Here is a 26,612-nt window from a genome sequence, read left to right on the forward strand (position 1 = left end):
TTAATGGAAAATCTCTTTGTCAGTAAGACAGTAAGTTATAATTTCAAATTTAAATGCTGTTCCTTTGAACTTTCTAACTTTCTAAAAATCTATCACTTTAAGCATGAAGCAACACAACTGTTTTCAACATTGATAATAATAATAAGAAATGGTTCTTGAGCCCCAATTCAGCATATTAGAATGATTTTAATGTCATGCCAAACTAAAAGTCATGTAGTGATTTTAACATGAGGAGGTAATAATTTGGCATGGAGTTTAAAACGGACACAACTCAGTGCTCGGTAGCTCAGCCAGAATGGAATTGGACTTAGGATGCGGAATCCTTGGGTACAAATCCAGTGAAAAACATGAATCACAATGAAAAAGCTGAAAGATGAGAGATCGAAAAACAAGCAAAAACGGCATGCTTGCGATTGTGTTTTTACATCACATTCACTTTTGTTCATATTACCGGCTAGGTTTAGTGCCACTTAATGGACATTTTAAGTCAGAAATGTGGTGACATGTACAAAACCAACACCACATAAAACATACCATATGTATGTTCATCTGTTCCAGGAAAAAAAAACTGGAAACAGGAAAATGTACTTATTGGTACTGCAAGTATTTTGAATCCCACATATTTTTGCGTATTTTCCTCAAAAAACATAATTTCCTTACGACTGAAGAAAGAAAGACATGAACATCTTGGATAACAAGGGGGTAAGTACATTATCTGTAAATTTTTGTTCTGAAAGTGAACTTCTCCTTTAAAGGGGACATCGGATGCCCATTTTCTACATGTTGGTATGATTCTTTAGGGTCTTCATGAAATGTCAGCAACATGCTTTAGTTAAAACTTCTTAATGGTAGTGTAAAACACCCTTTTTACCTGGTCAAGACAGCTCTGTTCAAAACAATCCATTTCGGTGCATGTCTCTTTAAATGATAATGAGCTACTGTTCACCCCGCCCCTCTCTTCCATTTTTTGTGTATTTGGTGGCACATTACCCTCAAAAACAAATGTAATCCACCTCAGTGACTCTGATGTCGGGAGAAAATGAAGACTCTTAAGTTTACGTTTACATCCAACTACAAAACGTCTGCATTGTTTACAAAACTCTGTTGTTGCCACAGCTGCTCGAGCGTAGAGAAAATGGCGGACAACATACAACTGGCTGAGGGCAGAAATATGTTAATAGGGGTCATGGGCAGGGCTTGGGCAGCACGACATCATTCTGTTTAGGAACGGCTTGATAATTGAGACTGTTTAGTTTTTTTGGAGAAAAAAAGCAGTGAATGGATTTTTATCATGTAGGGTGGTTGTGTCTACACACTGCTAAGACACATTTACATGCAAACACCATGTAAAAGTGAATTTTGCATCAGATGTCCTGTTTAGAATACATTAAAAAAATAATTTTCTTCAAAAATTTACATGCCAGCTGGCTAGTATCTCTTTCATTTACTCTTTCATAGTCTTTTTTTACTTGCATGTAGTGCTTAGTGAGAATTTTGGCTGAACGAGAGTGCAAAGAAAGTAACAGATGAAAAAAGTGAGAAGTGGAGCCCTGCTTTGGCTGAGGATGTGTGTCAGTGGGTGAGAGCGTGTATCTCAGCAGGTGATCCCTCACCCTGCAGGGTTAATCTCCTCTGGGAGGGGCGAGCGGCAGGGTGGAGGATATTACAGCAGCTTCCTCAGCCATCACCTCACACAGCAGCCTGCCATGCACGGCTAGGCTCAGCCCAGATCAGCCGACTTTATCACGGCTCAACTACACAACTGAGCTCTTACTGGGGCAGGACTGCGATCCTCGGCTCATAATACCCTGTCTGAAGCATTCGCCAAATCAGTTTACCTGCAACACATGCATATGCATACAGATGTGGTTCTTCTGCAGTGCTATATGAGTGACATCATCTGAAGCTTGTGGCATTTGAGCGACGAAGGGTGCGATTACCTGTTGAAAGGCCATTCAGACCCCAATAGCCTCCATTTCTAGCTTCACTCCATCAGTCCTGCTTTGTTTGTGTTTAACCTTTATCCAGACGCAAAGGGGGGCGGCAAGGGTCCTTTCATTGTGATCTGAATTATTGAGAGGTCTAAATCTTTAATGTGCGTGTCTCTGATGGAGGTTCCCATTTAGAGAATCTGTCATCCGTCAAACTGTATGGCCTTCTGAACGCTGAGACAGGAACGGTGTGTTAGATCTGCGTGGAAGGTATAGTCGAAACCAGCGTTTCTATACACATGACAACATATCAAAGTTCAATGCACTATAAAAGTGTTTGATGTGTTTTTACTCTAATGCTCACAACACAAAGCCTTGGAACACACTGAGGCAATCAAATGGAGATACATGCTCATCCATGTCGAAACACAGCCAATTTTCTTTCTAGACATGCCTGACACGGCCATGTAAAAAAAAAAAAAAAAAAATCTGATAGTCGAACAAAAACATCCAGAGGTGTTATTCCATTACGAGTACTTTTCTGAAAGTGAGGTGAAAGGAAGCAAGGAGAAAGGTGCAAAATGCAAACAGAGCGCTCACTGATTGCAGAAAATCAAGTGGACCATTATTATATGTTCGTTCAAAGAGGTTCATTCTCTCTATAACCTCAGTGTGTTTAAGTACAAGGCCATAGGATTGGTTTTAACATCAGTAGGGCGATTTTAAAAGGATAGTTCAGCCAAAAATGAAAATCCTGTCATTAATTACTCACCCTCATGTTGTTCCAAACCCTTAAGATCTTCGTTCATCTTCGAAACACAAATTACAATATTTTTGATGAAATTCAAGAGCTTTGTGTGCAAAGAAAACTGAAATAATGACTTTAACAATTTCTTCTCTCACGTCTTCGACGTGTTCAAATTAAAATAAATTAAAGCTAAAAATTGAACAAAAATAACAAAATCACAGCAAAATGACTAAAACTAAAGCTAATATTAATAATTATATATAAATAATACTAAAATAACACTGCTCCATTGATATTTGGCATTCATTTATATCAATTTTGGCGAAAGGGAAGATAATTATAGTTTGTTATAGGAACGAATAAAAAATTAGTAAGGGTTACTCCACCCCAAAAACATTTTTGTCATTAATCACTTACCCCTATGTCGTTCCAATCCCATAAAAGCTATTTAGATATTTTGGATGAAAACCGGGATGTTTGTAACTGTCCCATTGACTGCCAAGTAAATAACACTGTAAAAGCCCAGAAAAGTATGAAAGATGTCGTCAAAATAGTCCATCTGCCATCAGTGGTTCAACCATAATTCTACAAAGCTATGAGAATACGACTTTATTCAACAATTCATCTCTTCCGTGTCACCATAGCACCATTTTGGAGAGTATCCCTTGAACGCAAACAGTACGCTGTTCTCTGTCAGTCGCAACACATGGATATGTTTTCTACATTTATAGTTTTGATTCAAACAGAAACAGTGTAAGCTGGAGCTACGGTGACGCAGAGGAGAAGAACTGTTGAATAAAGCCGTTATTTTTGTTTTCTTTGCATGCAAAAAGTATTCTTAGCTTCATAAAATTATGGTTGAACCACTGATGGTAGATGGACTATTTTGACAGCGTCTTTCATACTTTTCTGGGCCTTGACAGTGTATTTACTTGGCAGTCAATGGGACAGCCACAAAGCTCCTGGTTTCATCCAAAACATCTTAAATTGTGTTCCAAAGAAGAAAGCTTTTATGGGTTTGGAACGACTTGGGGGTAAGTGATTAATGACAGAATTTTAACTCTGGGGTGGAGTAACCCTTTAAAGTTAAATAATTCTCCAACCCATGTTCTTAACGAAGGACACTTAAGTCTTCTAAATTTCAGTTTTCCAAAATTGTACTGGAACTCAACCCTCTTGTTATTTGTGGTATAGTGTCTCAGTCTAAATTACATTCACACTGGTGTTTTAGGAAACCAAACAAATTAGAATATAATAATATAAATAACAACAATTTTATATTATTGTTATTCCTATGACAGTAATAGACATATATTGTAGAACAACTGCACTGTAAAATAAATGAAAATGAATATTAAATGGGTATATTATTTTTGCTTTACACTACAGCAGGAAAATTACAATACTTATTTTCAAATTTTTACACCTGAAAGAGATATTTCGAATTTAAACTGCAGTAATTTAGCAATTTTGTCAGCAATTCATACTGCACTTTTATTTTGACGAAAAAAAGCCAGTAGAGCTTTTTTTTGAGAACTATTTTGATGGAAAACTCCAGCTTATGTGAAAACAGGCTTACAAAAATGCATCTCACTACAAATCTAGTGAAATGCTGTAATCATCTGGTGCGAAAATAAAGCATAACTGGTGCCCACTGCATTCCCAAATGTGTGCCAAACTCACAGTACATGCAATAAATGAGTTCACTGCATTCACTGTGAACTGAGCCGTTCTGAGGCGCGGAAAACACAGGATCACAAGCTGATTGCCTAAAGTCATATTGTGCTTTCGATTTTAGTTTGTTTGACTAATACTGTGCCAAAGCATAATGGCCTAAAACAAAACTTTAAAGACCTTTTATGTTAGAATAAAAAGTTTAAACATATTTTAAATGCTACACTTTTTGCTCACGATGCTATCGCGATACCACCATCTTTGTTACCTAATAAAGAGCAGCGTGAACATTCTGCTAAACTTCTCCTTTTGTCATCTACAGAACAAAGCCAGTCACATAGGTTCGGAACAACAACAGGTTGAGTGAATATAATAATCCTATCATTTTTGGTCAAACCCCTAAATCTACAGCCATATTGCACTATATATTTACACTAGGTCTAAATCCCTGCTTGGCTCCTATCCTTCCTTGTTTTCCATTATATCAATGTCAAGGCGAGTGTAAACCCAGTGGCAAAATTAGCTTCTCTTGCATGTGCACATCCACCCGACATAACAGTTGGAGCACATTAAATTGAACCGGAAACAGGGGGAGCAGGGCCTTCGGAGCGAAGTAATTGGAAGTTTTGTAAAGAAACAGAGAGCTTTTATGAAATATGTGCTGTCTGGCTCTTGCGGATGATTGCTATAAGTCTAATAGAGGGAATGTACGCCTTCTTTTCTAAGAAAGCTGAACACCACCGATTTCCCCCCACACACTCATAAAGACAGAGAGAGAGACAGAAAGAGGGGGTGGAGTGTAAACGACTTTCTTATTCAAAAGGCATATTAAGGATGTGCAAAAATGATATTACTCCACTGCAAACCCGCCACAGTTCATTAGCTCACAGAAACAAAAGAATTTGCCTGTTTACAGTCATTTGTCATTTTATCGCCCCGCATAACAAACGAGAAAGCGGAGCCATGTGGGGCAGGGCACATCAGCACTCCGTAACCTTTTCTGTTGTGCCGATCTCCCCTTGATGACTCTGTTAAAAGACTATTAGCAGAGAATTATCCAAGTCATTCTCCGCTGTAATTATGCGGCCTATTGACAGCAGCTGTCATTTTCAGGCTAACATGAGCATATTATGTTGACATGAGATAACAAGGAGTGTTTCGCCTTCAGTGCACAGAGAGTCTCTCCTAATAGAAAGCAATGATTGAGAGCTCCCTACTCCCAGAGTCCTAATCGTTCGTGCCAATCTAATCAGTAAGTGTACACTCATAAACAGGTTTGTCTAGATCGCTGGAGACGTGCCAGCCGGAGACACTGGCACAAGCGCAATTAGCAGGAAGTAGATGAAGCAGATGTTTAGAGGTTGACGTGTAGGACGGCTCACCTTGGTAACGCAGCAGCAAGGAGCTGGACTGCGGCTGCCGGCTGCGGAAGTGGATGGAGATTTGGTTGCTCCAGCTGCGCACCACCAGACCTTTCAGCAAGATAGACTCGTTGGCCAGCACAGAAGGTTCCCGGCCACCCAGGTCTTCAAATCTGACTACGTCGCCCTCAGCCAGGCTCACATTCATCACCTTAATGTTATGAGAGATAAGGAGAAAGAGAGCATTGTTAAAGATCATATGAAAATGCAGTGAGCTTTGTGGCTTTTAACTTATCGTAGTAATGGGTGTTTCTTCAGCTACACTCTTAAAAATAAAGGTGCTTCAAAAGGTTCAAGCGATGCCATAGAAGAACCATTTTTGGTTCCACAAAGAACCATTCAGTCAAAGGTTCTTTAAAGAACCATTTCTTGCTTACCTTTTTATATTCTGAAGAACCTTATTTTACACAAAGGACCTTTTGTGAAACACAAAGGTTCTTCAGATGTTAAAGATTCTTTATGGAACCATTTAGACACAACGGTTCTTTTATGGCATCGTGAAGCACCTTTATTTTTAAGAGTGTATGGGCCATGTTGTTCCTTTTCGAGATCTTCCAACAGTGGACATACATAGACTGTCATTCAAAAGTTTGAGATCAGTAAGATTTTTCATGTTTTTCAAGTTTCTTATGATCATCAAGGCTGTATCTATTTGATCAAAAATACAGAATCTTGTGACATATTATTGCAATTAAAAAAAACTATTTTCTATTTTAATAAACTATCAAATATAATTTATTCTTGTGAAGCAACGCTGAATTTCAGCTTCAGTTTTCAGTGTCACATGATTCTTCAGAAATCATTCAAATATGCTGATTTATAAATAATGTTGCAAACAGTTGTGCTGCTTAATATTTTTAGGGACCTCTGATACTTTCTCAAGATTCTTTGATAAATGAAATGTAAAAAGAACAGTGTTTATTCAAAATAGAAATTTTGAGTTACAATATATACTACTATGTAAAAGTTTGTGGACAATTTATTTTTTCACAGGTCCCAAAAAAATATTAAGCAGCACAACCGTTACAACACTGATAAATAGGCATATTACAATGATTTCTGAAGGGTAGTGTGACACTGAAGACTGGAGTAACGACTGATGTCACAGAAATAAATAATATTTTAAAGTAAATTAAAATAGGAAACCAATATTAGAAATAATATTTCACAATATTACTGTTTTTTTCTTCTTCTGTATTTTGGATTAAATAAATACAGCCTTGATGAGCATAAAAATAATTTAAATCTTACTGATCTCAAACTTTTGAACATTGTACATCACAAGATAATTCTGTATTTTTTTGTCATTTTTTCCTGTAAATCATGAGTATTCTCACCACAGTGTTATTTCCACCATATCTAAATGATATAATATTATTCTGGGATGGGCATTCGAGTGATAGAATAAAAATATTTTTTGAAAACAAAAAAACAAAATGGCAGACTCAATTGTCTTGCTATGACTAATTCCACAGCTAGCATTTTACATACCTAGTGTTGCTATTGATAACTAATCAATATCCATTATCATTGTCGAATTAAGTGCAACATGAACATTCTGATAAACCTCTCCTTTTGTGTTCTACTGAAGAAAGAAAGTCATGTGGGTCCGGAACGAAAAAGCAAATAGTAATTACACAAATTTTGTCCATACACACATTTTATGTGCCTAGTATTCTTACTGTTGATATTTTTTTTTTAATGTTGCTTTCATTATTTGAATCAAAGCTGAAATAAACATAATAAAATAAAATAAAATATTAGGTAACAAACTTAAACTTAAAAATTAGAGATGTTTCCTTGACAGTTAACTGAAATAAAATGTTTCAGTTAAAATATTTTTTATTAATAAAAACTAAAACAGAAATAAAAATAAGTTGAAGCTAAATATTAAAAAAGTCCAAAATAACAAGAAGCACAAAAGCATATAAAATTACTAAAACATATTTCTAAAAACAAATGCTAATTCCAAAATAAAAATAAATAAATATCATAATAGAATATAAACAATACTAAAGTATCTGTCAGTATTTAGTCATGTCTGTTCTGTTTTCCCAATGTTTTTCCCCCTCTGTTTCTAGTCCATATGGTTTAGTCCTTGTCTCCCCCTTTTGGTTAAGTCTTAGTTGGTTTTGTCGTGCCCATATTTGTATTTCCCCCTCGTCATCCTTGTTATCTTGTTTGTAACCACGCCTTGTTTTTCAGTGTATAAATATCTTCAGTTCCTCACTCCCCTCGTCTGGTGTTAATGTCTCTGTGTTTATTCCTGCTCCTCGGTTTTTGTTTGCAAAGTTGCGTCGTGTTTGTTTACCCTTTGTCTTTGTTTTGCCTTTTTATTAATAAATTAGTGTTTTGTTTTGTTTTGTACCCCAGTTCCTCGTATGTTCTCCTGGCTCCTCGTCTCCCCGCATGTGTGACAGTATCACTGTATCTTAAAGGCATAGTTCACCCAAAAATGAAAATTCTGTCATTAATGTTGTTACAAATCCATAAGACCTTCGTTCACCTTCAGAACACAAATTAAGATATTTGATGAAATCCGAGAGCTTCAAGAAATTGTTTCAACAAAAGTTTTTTTTTCTTTGCGCACAAAAAGTACTCTTGTAGCTTCATAAAATTACAGCTGAACCACTGATGTCACATGGATTATTTTGACAATGTCGTTACTACCTTTCTGGGCCTTGAACGTGGTTCTCGCGTTGCTATCTACGCAGGGTCAGAAAGCTCTTGGATTTCATCAACAATATCTTCATTTGTGTTCTGAAGATGAACAAAGGTCTTACAGGTTTGAAACGACACAAAGGTGAATAATTAATAACAGAATTTTCATTTTTAGGTGCACTGTCCAAAAATAGTAATATTCTACATTATTTGATAAAATTACAGCTTGATTGGAAATGCTGACAAATTACCTGCTGCCAAACAATATTTATTTTGATTTCTCATCTCACATCTCATTTCATCTCATTTTAGACACTGTTGTCTCACTGGTACACAAAAAGTTTTAATAAAATTAAAATGAAAATCTCCTGGGATGTAAAAGTGCATCCTCCCCACTGTTTCAAATATGACTCATGCAATCAGAAGCACTTAAGTGATTTAATAGGGTCTTTAAATACTCGTGGTGTGGGAGTGTTTAAACACGGAAAAGTTTGGACAATACAGAAAACCAGAAGGACAGACAGACGTGTTTTCAGATATGCAGAGGTGGCAGTTGGGTGACACATTCTGCCACACTGACTGCACTCATAATGGTGTATGCCTGTCTGTCTGCCAAGCTGCATGGTAATTGCACCACGGGCAATCTCCTGACTGCTGAAGCCAGCATGCATATCCTCACCTGTCACTAACAGAAAGCCACAGCCGCCCATTACTTCTCGTTCTGCCCGTCTACCACTTTAGACAACACATGCAACAACTGCATGAGCCAATATCTAATACTGCAGCGTGGGTGGAAGTCGTGACACAGAGCGAAGTAAAATAGTGGGAGTCTGAGGAATAATTACAATCACGCTGAACAAAAAAGTCAGACCTATTCAACTAGCAAAACCGTGCCATTGTGGCTGATCCGGGATCAGTTGGGATGTGCCCTTTGCGCTCCTCTCAGGTAATGAAAGTGTCTTTAATCAGATGCAGGCAAATGAGTCTGACCTAAGGAGGGACCTTGCCTAGACGCAGACGTGACGACAGGTTAATGAGGCCTTGCACGCTTCGCCCTCAATCTAGACACCCATAACTCCTCACGACAGGAAGACACCTCAAACTCTCAGCTCAAATTAATGCCGCTGTCTGTAGTTTACCATCAGGAAAGTTTTACAACAATTTAAATTCGTCCACGGCAGACGATGAGGACTGAATTTAAATAGGGATTGTAGAAATGCTCTTGGAGGCCCCTGAGTGCTGTGAAGGCAACAGGTGACAACCTGATGATGTGTACTACAGAATAAATTCACGCTTAATAAAGCCGGAGCTGCAATGTGCTGAAGCAGTCTATAAAACAAAAGTGCATTACAAAGTAATCACATTACACTAAAAGCCCTCGGATAATAAAATGTTTCCAGAATATTGCTCGCCATAATCCAATTTGCGTTGGCACTGGGCCCGACCGTCTACCCCACGCATGTAATCCCTCGCATAAACACGACTGTCAGTCAGATGCAGACGTTGGCGTGTAAATGCGCAGCCGCTGTGTCATTCAGGGTCAGTGTTGATTAAAATATTTGCCACTTTTTACACAGAGCAAAACAGACAGGTTCAGAATAAAGGGAAATTATGTCAATTATCCCAGCGCTCCTGGTCTGCCCAGAGGCTCCATATGTTAGAAGTGAACAGGGGAAAATAGGGAGCCTGGTGTTTTGCATCCCAAATACAAAAAAAGACCTTAAAGAGACAGTACATACAAATTTACATTTGTACAGACCAATATGAAGACATACATAAAAAGGCGTGTCAGTATGTTGTCTTGCTATGAGAGTGCAGATCGACCGAGTAAATAATAATTATACAAATTTTGTCCCTAAACCTGATTTTATGTATCTATTGTTATTGTTAACATTTTTTTTTAAAAGCTTGCTTTCATTATTTGAAATCAAATCAAATATTAAGTAACAAACTTAAAAAATTTTAAAAACTTAAAAATTAGAGATATTTTCTTGGCAACTAAATGAAATAAAATATGTTTCGGCTGAAATATGTGACTCTGGACCACAAAACCAGTCATAAGGTTTTTTTTATTTTAAATTAAGATTCATATTTCATCTGAAAGCTTAATAAATAGGCTTTCCATTGATGTATGGTTTGTTAGGAAACAACATTTGGCTGAAATGCAACTATTTGAAAATCTGGAATCTAAGGCTGCAAAAAAATCGAAATATTGAGGAAATCGCCTTTAAGGTTGTCCAAATGAAGTTCTTAGCAATGCATATTACTAATCAAAAATTAAGTTGTTATATATTTATGGTAGGAAATGTACGAAATATCTTCATAGAACATGATCTTTACTTAATATCCTAATGATTTTTGGCATAAAAGAAAAAATCTATAACCCTTTTTGACCCTACTTATGACTGGTTTTGTGGTCCAGGGTCACATATTATAATTACTAAAACTAAATAAAAATAAGTTAAAGCTAAATATAAATATTAAAAAAATAATAAAAATCTTATCTGTATTTGTGAATAAATTATTGAAAATAAGTGTCTAATGCACAACAAATGCGCATCTTGTGAAACTGCAATTATGATGCAAATATGCAAATATGATTACATATAATTATATATTGTGTAAACTATTACAATTTAAAACAACAGTTTTCTATTTTAATATATTTTAAAATGTAATTTATTCCTGTGATCTCAAAGCTAAATTTTCAACGTTCATTACTCCTCTGTCCATTAGGTCTTCAGAAACTGATACGTTTTTTCCAGGATCCTTTGATTAACAATGTTCAACAGTATTTATTTGAAATAGAATTTTGATGTCTTACGTATAATTTATGTTACAAATGTTGGTATATGTAAGGCTTTGTGGGAGAAACTACTGTGGAGTTTGTGTGTGATTTTCTAGCATGGCACCACAGACAAGTTGTCAGGGACCAAAAGAGTGTTGCAGCATTAAAAACAGTCACTCAGCGTGATTCTACACACCATGCGGATTAATGTAAATACGGTTGTCACTACCAGATTTTTTAGAGGGGGAATAAACTTGTATTTAGAATGCATTGTCACTCCTGAGAAGAGCTGTACACTATGTGTAGAGTGGGATTTAGGATTCAGCAGAGGAGTGACAATCGTGTTTAGCTGTGGTATGTGTACATGGCCTAAGAGAGACACACTGATACAGTCACTGTATCAGCACTCTGAGGGCAAGCGGATGGTTAATTAATCTGGAAATGCATGCTGTGTCACATTAACAGAGAATTAGCAGAAAACCCCTCCAGCTATGTCTGAGCTTAAAAAAAGGGCTCCTGCTCTCATGCCTTCCTGTGCTGCGCTGAATCTGATTTCCTTTTTACAGCAATAAAGAATTCAGAATAATTGAGGTGACACCTCATGTATAAACAAGCTTAATTTGCAGGTGATATGAGTCACCTTTTCAGATCTGAGAGAAGCAAAGCAAAGAAAGGGTCAGAGCCGTGGTGTAGCTAGGGTTTGAATCCTGATTCTTTGCCACTGTTCTAGCAAATAAACGCCAAAAGCTGATAAAACAGAAAGTAAGAGATAAATAAGATAAAGAGGCAGAAAGAGTGACGGAAAAAGGAGTGACGTCCATGTGCTCAGCTCTTTTAGTAGGCGTGCATACAGCAGTGCTTCTTTAATCATCTCTGATGCCTCAAAGCTAATGAGAGCACTGGCTTTTTCTCTGTTCAACAACATGGCCTATCTTTCTGTCTCTGACACACATGACCCCTCTCTGGTACAGTGTAAATGCCTGATGTACAAATAAATACCAGACATATACCAGGTCAAGGGCTATTATTTGAAACAGGTGCCTTTTCCAGTCAGATTAGACTATAAAAACAAAAATGCTGTTTTTTTTAGCATTTCTGTGTATTTGAACCCTTTCCAACAATGACTGTGATTTTGAGATCCATCTTTTCACACTGATGACAACTGAGGGGCTCATATGCAACTATTACAGAAAGTTTAAACGCTCACTGATGCTCCAGAAGGAAAAAATATGCATTAAGAGCCGGGGTGTAAAAACTTTTTGAATTTGAAGATCAGGGTAAATTTTACTTATTTTCTCTTGTGGGAAACATGTAACTATCTTCTGTAGTCTCTGGAGGGCAGTACTAAATGAACAAATATGATATTTAGACAAAATAATGAAAATGTACACATATCTCCATTCTGTTCAAAAGTTTTCACCCCCCATCTTAATGCATGTTTTCTCCTTCTGGAACATTAGTAAGCATTTAAACTTTCGGTAATAGTTGCATATGAGTCCCTCAGTTGTCGTCAGTGTGAAAAGATAAATCTCAAAATCATACAGTCATTGTTGGAAATGGTTCAAATACACAGAAATGCTGAAAAACCAAAGAATTTGTGAGACCTAAAGGATTTTTCTGAAGAACAGCGGGCAGTTAAACTATTCAGGACAAACAAGGGACTCATGAACAATTATCAACAAAAAAAAAAAAAATAATAAAATAAAATACTAAAGCTGTAATAATTAAAAGTATTAATTATCAAGGGGATGTAAACTTTTGAACCAAGTTCTTTTTTATAAATTTAACTACTATTTTCTTTTGTAGACTATTTGTGACTATTTGTAGACTTTTATGTGAAATATCTAATTCAAGTCAGTACTAAATAAAAAATAACATGCATTTTGTATGATACGGAGCCCCTAAGGGGACGTGGAGCAAAAATTAAATAAAGTTTAGTTTCGCGTGCTCACGTGAAACTATCGCGTGCGCACGTGAAACTTTCTCTATAGTTTCGCGTGCGCACGTGAAACTTATAGTTTCGCTTGAGCACGTGAAACTATCGCGTGCGCACGTGAAAGTTTCACGTGCGCACGTGAAAGTTTCACGTGAGCACATGAAACTAAACTTTAAAAAAAATTCTGTACATGAAGGTTTTCGCGTGAGCACATGAAAGTTTCAAGTGAGCACATGAAACTAAACTTTAGATTTTTTTTACTCTGACGTCCCCTTAGGGGCTCCGTAGTATGATCCCTCTTGTTTTGTTAAAATAATGAACATTTCACAGATGCTGAAAGGGGATGTAAACTTTTGACCTGTGGTTCTTTCTGGTTGTTGAATTCTAGTGATATCGGAAATCCAACCATTTCACCGTTTGTATCACTATGCTTACGATATTTCTCACAGCGAGTTAAATTTTATAAATAATACTGTTTTTGTGTCACGGAATGTAGGATTTTTACAATTAATCTTTTTAGGCAAAAATCTAGGCAAAAAATGTACTTGTTTAGACTTCAAATATGTGGTTTGTTAACAAAGATAATGTCTATTTGAAAATTTGCTTCAACATTTTTGGAGATGTGGTCTGCGTTTAACTGTTATTAATTATTAAATTCTAAAATAATATTATTAGTCATTTTGTAGACATAAAGGACCAGACATAACCCAAATACTAAAAGTCTAAAACTCACAAACTGTTCAAGCTTTTCAGTGCAAAATAAAATATAGCTATGCTAAACTTACTGCAACCTCCCACATTCAGGTGTGCCACTAAAAAAGATGCCACGCTCCAGCAAATGCCACAGTGAGGAATTTCTCAACTCGACTGACAGTTTCCGTACAGTGTGTGGCATTCACTTCTATGCACATCACTGCTTATGTGGGTCACACACGCCTCAAGCTCTCCCTACATGAAGGACAGCAGATGACAATACTGATCTGATATAGAGTGGTCACCAACTGCGCTTACTCTCACTCTCTCTCTCCTGTTGCCAAGCAAGTCAGTACTACAATAAACCCAGTTTATACCACCAGAGCTTGAAGTGACTTGATGTGGATTGTTTGGATTTGATTGATGTTTTTGTGAATTCGGAGAATTCTCATGGAGCTTCTCTTTTATGCAAATCCAAGTCATGTAAAAGTCGAACAGTCCCTCGTGTGACTGTATAAGAATAGAAAAAGCCCAAAAGCCCTGCTCTTTCTTTCTGTTTATGCTGTTCTACTCTTGCATTCCCATGGCTCCATTTCTCTGGGATAACAGGAAGGATGGAAATCTCTAATTAGCAGGGTCCGTTCCTCTGGAGTCTAGAGAGACGGGCTGGGAAGGGACCGCACTTGTATTTGGGCTGCTAATTAGAGCCTGTAATTAAGAGCAAACAGGAAATGATGTAGCACTCGTACACCGGTACAGATCTGGGCCATAGGTGCAGATGAGTTGAAACGGGCAGGAGAGACACAGGGTCACCTGAAGAGATCAGGGCACTGGTGCTATATTTAGGAGTGCCTCGAGTGTAGAAGAGAAGAGATGAAGAGACCCATCTGTGCCATCTGGAGGGGCCATACCTAGGCAATCCATCTGACAGCCGTGCGAAAATTCGCAGATGGACTCTGGCTCTGACGGCCCTTATCTTGCTCACCTCTCCCCCCGCACATTACCCAAGGAAGACGAGCCTCGTCCGGCATGCGTACCATTGTGCCGTAAATGATCAGACATGTCCTCCACGTGTCATTTGCCTGACCTTCCTCACCAAAGCGCCGTATCGCCGCAGACCTGAAGCCGCTGACGAGATAAAGAGGAACCCTGAGATTAACGCTCACTGACAGGCTGAGACTTTTGTCACGCCGTACAAAGACGACACTCATTATTTTCCATTCTATTTGAGCACCTGAATAATCCACTATGAATAGGCCCTGTGAATACTGATATTCTTTGCAAGATGTAAGGACAGACTGAGCACAGAACCCAAGAGCACAGAAACGCTCTCATTACCTTTAGGAAAGAAATGTCACAAATGACATCTCTTTAATGTCTCAATTGTTTCTCCTAAGCAGAAACAGAATTTAATAGAGAGCAAATGAGACTTGCGCAAATCTCCTGCTTCTTAGAATAAAAGACCCCAGTAAACTCAAATGCATCTTCTCTACCTTTTATACCATGTCAAAAAGTGTGAATCTGATATTACAAAGACAATGTGTATTATTATTATTTTTAACAACAATTTTCACGATTTACTGGCGTCTCTATCATGTTACAGGCTCACGTGGCGTTGCTGTGCTATGTGGTCACAAAATTGTATCGTTTGCATGTGTTTTTGAGGATTGTGGTTTAAAAACAAGTGATTTTAAGCCGTTAAAGCGCAATGAGCACTGAAAGAGCTCATTTTGCTATATGCGCGGTGCTCATAAAGAGCAGGAGTATTTAATTATTTTGAGTTATTTTTGCCACTTTATAGGCATTGAACAGTTAAATACACACACTTGTGTGTGTCAAAATGCCTGTCTTTGCCAGTATCCTCCTTGTATACACATTAATTTAGATCTTAAGTGAAAGCGAACAGCTGATAAATAAAACACGTGTAACAGTGTATTGGATCCGGGCAGCTCTAAAAGTGACATTAGTCTAATATTCCTGCTTTCTGTCTCACTGCTCTTGACTAAATCACTTTTGTAACTTTAATAAGAAGAAATATACATTTAATTTGCACAGTGAAGAATATGCTGTTTTAATACATTTGATTACTTTATACAATGGACACTACCAGTCAAAAGTTTTTGAACAGTAAGATTTGTAATGTTTTTTAAAGTCTTTTCTGCTCACCAAGCCTGCATTTATTTGATCCAAAGTACAGCAAAAAAGGCTACATTTTGAAAAATTGTTACAATTGAAAATAACTGTGTTTTTGATTTGATTATATTTTAAAATATAATTTATTCCTGTGATTACAAAGCTAAATTTTTGGCATCATTACTCCAGTCACACGATCCTTCAGAAATCATTGTCATATTCTGATTTGCTGCTCAAAAACATTTATTATTATTATGTTGGAAACAGCTGAGGAGATATTTTCAGGTATGTTTGATGAATAGAAAGTTCAGAAGAACAGCATTTATCTGAAATAGAAATCTTTTGTAACATTATAAATGTCTTTATCATCACTTTTGATCAATTTAAAGCATCCTTGCTAAATGAAAGTATTAATTTATATAATATTAAACATTATACTGACTCCAAGCTTTTGAATGGTATAGTGTATAATGCTACAAAATCATTTTGTTTTAGATAAATGCTGATCACTGGATCTTTATTAAAGAAATCTGTTTTAAATAATAATTATAATAATAATAAATGTTTTTTGAACAGTGAATCAGAATATTACAATGATTTCTGAAGGATCATGTGACACTGAAGACTGGAGTAATGATACTAAAAATTTAGGTTTGATCACAGAAACAAATTACATTTTAAAATATATTAATAGAAAGCAGTTATTTTAAATAGTAAAAATATTTCATAATATTATTGATTTTGCTGTATGTTGGATAAAATAAATGCAGGCTCAGTGAGCAGAAGAGACTACTTTAAAAAAACCTTAAATCTTATTGTTCAAAAATATTTGACTGGTATGCGGCATTGTTTATCTATTTGTTGTACTTTTTTGTCCTATTGTCCTATAGTTTCTTATTCTTATTTAATTGCTGACTGTTTACTTGTCTTCAGTAAACTTGAGTTTCTTTTTTATTCTAGTATTAGTTTTTTTTTTTATATTGACACTGGTGACATGAATTATGAAATTATGACACTATGGTATAAAATTTTGATATCACAAAGATCTAATTTAAAGCAAAAATAGCTATATTGTGATAAATATCATTACTGTTGAAAAACAAAAATATGGCAACAGATGAATGCGAGTTTAAGCAGACTCAATTATTTGAGAATTCCTGAATACCTCACCAGACAGAAGTCTAGCATTTTTATCTGAAGATCAAGCTATTATAAAATTACAAATTGCAAGGTCATAAAAAAATGCATGAATGAATAGTTCACAGTTAGCTCCATAACAAGCATTTAGAAAACAGATTCACGTCACGTCATGCCAACGTTAAGTCTCCCAAGCTATGAAAGAGCAACCACTATGCAATAATATTTTCCTCTAGGTACTACCTCTGCAATAACCCATTCTGCATCAAATTCAAATGCAAATTTGCAATACAGCTTGGTAACACATTCGCTGTCGCCTAATGCGTTTCTTTGCTATGAAAAGAGAAAGCTGACTATATTTAAGCCATAGCAGACTTCTATTGTACTGACCATTCAGCCCTGCCACTACGGGTGTCCTCATGCTTGTAATATGTGCATCACACACTTATGTCACAGACTTTATCAGCATCCAATTACCCTGCTGTTGTTCTCAACATGTGGGAGGAACAAAGAGTCGTCCGGGGGGGAATGACGCTGGCCTTCCCACCAACAGGGCATTCACACACTCTCCATGTCTGCGCTTATCTCGTTTTAACATTCACCTCAGCCAGTCTCTTTTTCATTATCACTACAATCCCCTCGCACGCCGCACCAGAAATTGGTTTTATGCGACGCGGCTGAATAACGGCAGGGAAATTGCAGAGGAAGGCAAATCTTGACAACATGAAAACAAGGGCAGGGTTATGGAAAAAAAAAAAAGAGCATAAATAAAGGGTGTGTAAAGGGTGGGTGGTCTATTATGGAAGTTGAATAATGATTTTAGAAACAGAAAGATGAAGGCAGAGTTCATTTAGATACAGAGTTGAGCTCAGTGTTGAGGATCTTTTCAATTAGAGATGGAGGAAATTTCCGATTCCTCTGCTCAAGTCGTCTCCGGAGACTTTACTCAGCAAGAAAAGTACTTCACGCAGCAATTTTTCTTTCATTTAAAAATATTTTCCCTCTAAAGTTTCCCTGAAGATTAATCATCCTCTTATCATTTTGCTCCAGGTGCTTCATTTATTCAAAACAACCATAGTGTGATTTGGGTTAAGCTGATATAAACACAAGGACAGAACTTCATCGTCGGCATCTTTTTCCTTCTGTTCAAGCCTGTGCTGCCCATCATTTCACCATGAATAAGGGAACCAAACAAAACAATCTTAATATTACGGTATTTTCCATAACAATTGTCAAAAACCAAGCACATTCTGACAGTCACTTTCAAAAGGCACAAAGCCAATCCACTGAAATGCGCTGCTTGCATTATTCCCAACATATCAATTAAAGATTCTTCTTGTTTCCATTAAGAAATCATTAAAATCCATATTGAACATGAAACACACATCAGTCACTCCTCTTTTGTTTATGCAATCTACAAGACAAATAGTCTGATTTGTCTTTGTGAGCAGCTCACAAAGACAAGTCAAAGCTGACATTTCACTGAAATATTGATTCTCTTTCTCCATTAGGTTTGTCTGCCTGAGCGAAAAGGGAATATCTATAATAATGACACTGGCTAGAACACTGTAATTTGTTCTTCTTAGCAAATGTGTTGAGAAAAGCTTCATAAGCTATTTGTCATTTCATTTGATTCAAGTGGCCAGTCACTAGCGTGCTGTTATGCGTGGTAGCAATGGCTATGTACGAACAGCTTCTTTCACATCATTACAATTTTTTTTTATTAAATCTTGGTTAAATAAAAACTGCTTTTTGTTACTCTAAAACTCTGTTTTACTCATAGGATAATACATGAAAAAGTACAAAGACTTGTCTAGGCCTAACAACATTAAATATCAGCTGTAGATGAAGCTCACATTGAGTGCTGGATGTTTGGATGTTTGGCTTCCTGATGATAATAGGAAGGACCAATAGACACATTGATGAAAAGAGTGGTGTGCACTGAAAAAATACCTGGAGGGACTGTTGTGATACTCTTCAGAAAAACAAAATCTAATCTCCCAACAAATTTCACATTGATCCTACAGAACAAGGTACCAATCTGGCACGACAATCTGCACTAAACTTCACTAGAATGCAATCAATCCACAGTTGTACTTAATCCAAGAAAAGCAGTCGGCAAGCTGTGCGAATTCACCAACCATTTCCCCCCAAAAAATCATTCATAAATCAACCTGAAATCTTGCATTAAGCAAAATTATCTTGAAAGATTTGTTCACTTGCATAATAAAAAAATCCTGACAATTTACTCATCCCCATGTCATCAAAGATGTTCATGTCTTTCTTTCTTCAGTCGAAAAGAAATTATGTTTGTTTTGAGAAAAACATTCTAGGACTTTTCTCCATAAGTGGACTTCAATAGGATCAATCGGTTGAAGGTCCAAATTGCAGTTTCAAAGGGAATAATAATAAGGGTCTTATCTAGCAAAACAATCGGTCATTTTCTAAAAAAATAATAATATATACTTTTTATGACTTAATGCATTACATAAACAAGTTAAAAAAGTCACACGCGGTTAGTGACCTTTCCAACGTAAATCAAAGTCAAAAAGCTAATGCGTGAAGTCAAGTCAAGCTAATGCAAGACGAGCATTTGTGGTTAAAAAGTATATACATTTGTATTTTTTTAAAGAAAATGAATGATCATGAATGATTGTTTAGATAAGAGACTTATTCCTCGGCTGGGATCATGTAAATCTCTTTGAAGGTGCACTGAAACTGGAATTTGAACCTTCAACCCGTTTAAGTCCACTACACTCTTAAAAGGTTCTTTACTGGCATCGATGGCTCCATGAATAACCTTGAAACACCCAAAAACACCCTTTTGGAACTTTTATTTTTAAGAGTGTATATGAAGAAAAATCCTGGAATCTTTTTCTCAAAAATACTAATTTCTTTTCGACTGAAGAAAAAAGAAATGAACATCTTGGATGACATGGGGGTAAGTAAATTATCAGAAAATTTTATTCTGGTTCTTTATTGGCATCAATAGTTTCACGAAGAACCTTGAACATCCATGGAACTTTTCAAATGCAGAAAAGATACTTTATAGTCAAAAAGGGGGACTTTAGATTTTTTTTAATTGTTCTTCAAATTGGTTCTTTTAAGAATCGTTCACTGAAAGGTTCTTTAGGGAAAACAATAAAGGTTCGTCTGTGGCATCACTTCTAAAACACCCTTTTGGACACACCTTTATTTTTAAGCGTGTATATGGAGAAAAATCCTGGAATGTTTTCCTCAAAAAAAAAATAAATAAATAAAAAATATTATCAGGAAATTTTATTCGGGAAGTGAACTAATCCTTTAATGTACATCTTATATTGTGTACGTTATACAATAACATTAAAACATTTAGTTTGAGTTTCCTTAAAAATATTAAGCAGCACATCTGTTTTTGAGCACTAAATCCGTATTTTAGAAGGATTTCTGAGTGATCATGTGACACTGAAGATTGTTGTTTTTTCAATTAAATAAATGACTCAAATGACACCAAATTAACAAAAGATGAACATGCACACAGTCTATTATGTGTTTTTTTTTTTTTTCAGACTTTTTCATTATAAATTATATTATCAGCATAGTAATTTCAATAAGACAGTGCAAGAAGGAAATTTTTTTTTACACATTTTTAAAAGCTTTTATTTCAATTCCTTATTTTCTATGGTTTCATTGTTTGTTTGTATAATGCAGCATTTATTGTACCAAACTAAATTAACCTCATTTCTGCTTGTAACGCACCTTTAAAATAAATAAAACACATCACTCAGTCTAAAACTCAGTCTCTAACTGTCACTTACAAGACATTCAGTCTTCAGTCTTCAGATTTACACAAACACGTAGAGCTCATCAGTCTTCATTGTATCCTTCTCCCATTGCTTTCCATTAATCAAGAGCCTAAGAGTTTCTTTTTGTAAAATGGATTGAATAATGAACCAATGTCCCATTTCTCTTTCTCGCTTTTGCGCTTCTCCCTTTCCTCTCGCTGAGCAATTCACCCTCTGTGGCTGAGTGAACATGCCTAGATGTGCATTTTAAAGGGTGTAGAAAATTGAGGCTGAAATCTTCCAAAAGGTGACCTCTGGGAGTCCGGGGGCAGAGCGAGGCGAGAGAGGGGGAGAGCCCTCGCAACAGAATAAATCAAAGGGAGCTGAGAGGGCTGCAGAGAGCTGATAGCTGACCTGCCGAGGCCAAATCACCACAAAAAACCCCACATACACACACATACGCACGGACACAAACACACTCACACCTGAAAAGCTTCTAAAGTACAGCGCTGCACTCTCCACATCTAAAAACCCTGCCTCAGCCGCCCTGGACAAACTTCAAATCCCTCACAACAATAACATGCTACAAAAGAGACCTGCAAGAGAGGCTGCAGGCCTGATGATGAGTAATGGACTCCCTCATCTCGCTCTTCATATTACTCCTTCTATATATCTCTCACTCTGTCTTTTTACTTCTCACTCGCTCCATTTCTATTTCTCTCTCCAAATTGAAGCAGCTCTATTGACATGGTAACAAAGCTTCACATTCCCAATGCATTAGTAATATTACTTATACATACTCTTTCGCTTTCTCAGAGGAGATAAAATATAAACCAAAACAAAACAAAACAAATATGTGACCCTGGACCACAAAACCAGTCTTAAGTCGCTGGGGTATATTTGTAGCAATAGCCAAAAATACTTTGTATGGGTCAAAATGATTGATTTTTCTTTTATGCCAAAAATCATTAGGAAATTATGTAAAGATCATGTTCCATGAAGATTTTTTGTAAAATACCTACTGTAAATATATCAAAATGTAATTTTTGATTAGTAATATGCATTGTTAAGAACTTAATTTGGATAACTTTAAAGGTGATTTTTTCAGTATTTTGATTTTTTTTGCATCCTCAGATTCCAGATTTTCAAATAGATGTATCTCGGCCAAATATTGTCCTATGCTAACAAACCATACATCAATAGAAAGCTTATTTATTGAGCTTTCATATGATGAATACACCCCAGTTTTTTAAAATTTAACCTTATGACTGGTTTTGTGGTCCAGGGTCACATATTGCAAAATACAAACTCAAATAGTGTGTAAAGCTATTATTCTAAAATAACACCAGCGGATCTGAAAGCGGTAGTTGTTTTTATCTAAAATGATCAAAATCTGTCTAAAAATCAGCCCAAATGAGTCAAACTGATGGAAATGGATTGACTATACTTAGACATCACTTCATTTGCCGAATAATTTAAATAAATTAGAAGTGAAGTATGTAATGCTGTTTTACTTACAATTAAAGGTCACACTTTATATTAGGTGGCCTTAACTATTATGTACTTACATCAAAAAATAAATACAATGTACTTATTGGGGTCATATTGTATTGCAAAACAATTTTGCTTCTATTAAGGTGGGATATGGGTAAGGTTAGGGACAGGTTTGGTGGAATGGGTAGGTTTAAGGGTGGGTTAAGGTGTAAGAGATGGGTCAACAGTGTAATTATAAATGTCATTACAAAAATTAATTACAGATGTAGTTACATATAGGCATTTTTAAAAATATAAGTACAATGTAAAAACATGTATATACAAAATAAGTGCATTGTATCAAATGATTAATTTAAATGTAAGTACATAGTAGTTAAGGCCACTTTATATAAAGTTGGACCCAATTAAATATTTTCCACTTCACAAATAGTTTTTTTTTCACGTTTTATGTTGCAGCCTTATGTTAAACTGCTTTAAATAACTTTTTCCCCCACATTAATCTACACTCCATGCACCATTATGAAAAAGTATAAGTATACATTTTTTAGAAATAAAACACTGAAATGATTCCATTGCATAAGTATTCATACCCTTTTCTGGGACACTTCAAATTAATTTCAGGAGCATATATCTTGCTTGTAGATGTTGCTACACTTCAAGTGGAGTTAACCTGTGGCAAATTAAATTGAATGTGTATGATTTGGAAAGGCACACACCTCTCAATAAAAGGTCTAACAGCTAAAAAATGCACATCAGAGCAAAAACCAAGCCCTGAGGTAAAAAAACAACTGCCTGTAGAGCTTAGAAACAGGATTGCGTCAAGCCACACATCTGGGGAAGACTTCAGAAAAAAAATCTGCTGCACTGAAGGTTCACAGAAGCATGTAGTCTATTACCTTTAAAGGTAAGAAGTTTAGAACAACTAGAACGCTTTCTAGAACTGGCCTCCTGGCCAAACCGAGCAATTGATGGAGAACAGTCTTGTTAGACTGGTGACCAAGAAGCTGATGGTCACTCTAGTTGAGCTCCGTAATCATATATGCAGATGGGAGAAACTTACAAAAGGACAAACATCACTGCAACACTCCAAACTCAATCCTCTCCTCAGTGAAGAAAACCAACTTAGAATTTGGACAGAGCTTGAGGAGGTGAGGTAAAGAATGGCAGATAATTGCCAAATGCAGATGTGCAAAGCTTGTCGTATCATTATTAAAAAAGACTTGAGGCTGTAAAGGTGCTTAGTAGCGTGTTAACTAAGTAGCGTTAAGGGTATGAATACTTATGCAATGTACTTATTTCAGCTTTTTAATTGTAATAGATTTGTTACAAATCAGTTTTTTGCTTTGTAACTATGTAACTATATATATGGTGTATATGTGTGTGTCTGTTTGTCTGTCTATGTGTAATAATTTTAGTAAATATACACCTCTACTAGACATAGACACACATCAAGTATATATTTTAAATGCTTGAATATTTGGCTATATAAGAGGTAAACAATTAAATTAAATATTTACCAGTACACTACTACTTGTGTAAGCTTATATAATGCATTTTTCCCCCATGTCTCATTTCATATAGAGGACTGAGTAAGACCACCAGTGGTGGCCCTTCAAAGAAAACGGTGCATTACGCCCCCACTCTCTCCCTCTTTTTTTCACTCTATCAATCTCTCACCCTCCCACCATACACTATATATTCAGTTTAACATACAGCCTTTATTTCTCTCGCACTCCTGTACACTATCCCGCATTTGTTCTGACAGTAGGGACTTGCAGGGGGAGGCAGTGCCATGGCCCGGTGGCACAAGGTGGAGCTGGTATGGAGCAGAGCCAGAACTCACAGCTGCTTCATGGGCTGCAGAGATTAGAGGCATTTAATGAAACCAGATCTGAGTCAGACACTGAGCTGATATGACAGACGCCCGATGTCCCCTGCCAACTCATCCCTATAAATCTATCATCAAAGAGCAGACAAGTGGGTCAGTGGTGAGCGTGACGACTGGAATGGAAGCTGCAGTGAACCCTTCAGAACTCGATGGGAGATTTATGTACTTTCGCGTGACTTTGTAAACTATCAATTCTCATTTGGGCAGCACAGCACAGATGTGTTACAGAAACGTCATCTTTCAAGGTTGTATCTAATAATGAGGTCTATAGGTATGCTTTCTAAATGTTATATTCTATACACTCTCTTAAAAAAAAATATGCTAATTCAAGTATACAGTTGAGGTCAAAAGTTTACATACTCCCTGCAGAATCTGCAAAATGTTAATAATTTTACCAAAATAAGAGGGATCATACAAAATATATGTTATTTTTTATTTAGTACTGACCTGAATAAGATAGTTCACATAAAAGACGTTAACATATAGTCCACAACAGAAAATAATAGCTGAATTTATAAAAATGACTTACACTTGATTTTTAATACTGTTGTCACGTATGTGGTCTATCCTGTCATCATGAACTCTTGCACAACACATTCTGGACTTCATTCCCCACAAGCCACAGCACCAATCACTGCACACACCTGCTCCTCGTTTCCCACTGCACTGATTGCTGCACACACCTGTTTCACATTGACTCTCATGCATTTAAGCCACTGACACACACACTTCTGGACGAAGCCTTATTGTTCCGTACGGTCATTATTCCGAGCGTTTCTTTCCGTGTTTGTTTTCCCTTGTGTTTGATTCCTGGACTCCTTCCCGCGTTTGATTCTCGTTGCCAGCCCCGACCTTCTGCCTGTGTTTTGACTACCCTTTGGATTATCCTCGATGTTGTTGTTTGCCGGTGATTGACCCTGTCTGTGTACCATGCCTTCTAATTAAAGCCTCCATTTGGATCCGAACGTCTGCCTCCCGAGTCCCCTACTGTGACAACTGTGTTGTTACCTAAATGATCCACAGCTCTTTTTCTTTTCTTTTTTTAAGTGATAGTTGTTCATAAGTCCCTTGTCTGTTCTGAACAGTTAAACTGCCCAGTTTTCTCCAGAAAAATCCTTCAGGTCTCACAAATTCTTTGTTTTTTTAGCATTTTTGTGTATTTGAACCCATTCCAACCATGACTGTATGATTTTGAGATCCATCTTTTTTACACCGAGAACAACTGGGGGACTCATATGCAACTATTACAGAAGGTTCAAAGGCTCACTGATGCTCCAGAAGGAAAAATGAAGCATTAAAAGCCAGGGGTGTAAACTTTTGAACATAATCAAGATGTGCACATTTTTCTTATTTTGCCTAAATATCATATTTTTTCCATTTAGTACTGCCCTTCAGAAGCTACAGAAGATACTTACATGTATCCCAGAAAACAAAATAAGTTACATTTACCCTGATCTTCAAATTCAAAAAGTTTTCACCCCCTTAATACATCGTGTTTCCTTCTGAAACATCAGTGAGCTTTTGAACCTTTTGTAATAGCTGCATATGAGTCTCTCAGTTGTCCTCAGTGTGAAAAGATGGATCTCAAAATCACACAGTCATTGTTGGAAAAGGTTCAAATACACAAAAACGCTAAAAAAAACATTTACCCTGTATGAGTTTCTTTCTTCTGTTGAATAGAAAGGAAGATATTTTGATAAATGTGGGTGGCAAATTGACTTTGCATTTCCTCCTAAAAAACTCTTAAAACTACTTTCTGTGACATAAAAACACTATTATTTATAAAATTAGTGCATTTGGCCGTCCACCATGACACTCGCTGTGAGAAATACTGCAAGCGTGATACAAACGGTGAAATGGTTGGAGTTCTGATATCACTAGAATATCACACTCCTCTCAGTCAATCAGATTTGAAGACCAGAAAAAACTGTTGTATATGTATATATATTTTTTTAAGCCATTTAAAAATGCTCATCACAAATGTGTTTTCTAGTCACTGTATGTATGAACTGAATAAATGAATAGATTACAAATAAGCTTCATGTCACTGACCCAAAAAACATTTTGCTCTCCTGCTCGCCTCATTGCTTGCTTCACGTGTGAAGGTTCATTAAACATTCCAGTGAGCCAAAAAGATTTTAAATTTCTATTATTCAACATATCCATCATATGAACCACAATCAGAAGTGCAACAGCAGCCACTTCATTTAAAACTCCAGAACCCAACCGCAATAGCTCTCTCTAACAGTATTCGTATATGATTTTAGGGTAAAGCAAAGTGATGTCGACAGCAGCGTTCTCTCTTTGAGCGAAAATGGCACTGAAGCGGTGTCAGAAAGGATTA

General features: G+C 36.5%; 1 protein-coding gene across 1 annotated transcript in view; it reads right to left on the reverse strand.

Moving 5' to 3' along the window:
• Nucleotides 1-26,612, reverse strand: part of sez6b (seizure related 6 homolog b) — a 125,840-nt gene that overhangs the window by 77,358 nt on the left and 21,870 nt on the right. The window contains exon 4 of the mRNA XM_073817331.1: nucleotides 5,736-5,925. Within this exon, the coding sequence (XP_073673432.1) occupies nucleotides 5,736-5,925 (190 nt within the window). The remainder of the gene's footprint in view (nucleotides 1-5,735; nucleotides 5,926-26,612) is intronic.

This window comes from Garra rufa, chromosome 14 (genome assembly GCF_049309525.1).
Source record: "Garra rufa chromosome 14, GarRuf1.0, whole genome shotgun sequence".
Lineage (NCBI taxonomy): Eukaryota > Metazoa > Chordata > Actinopteri > Cypriniformes > Cyprinidae > Garra > Garra rufa.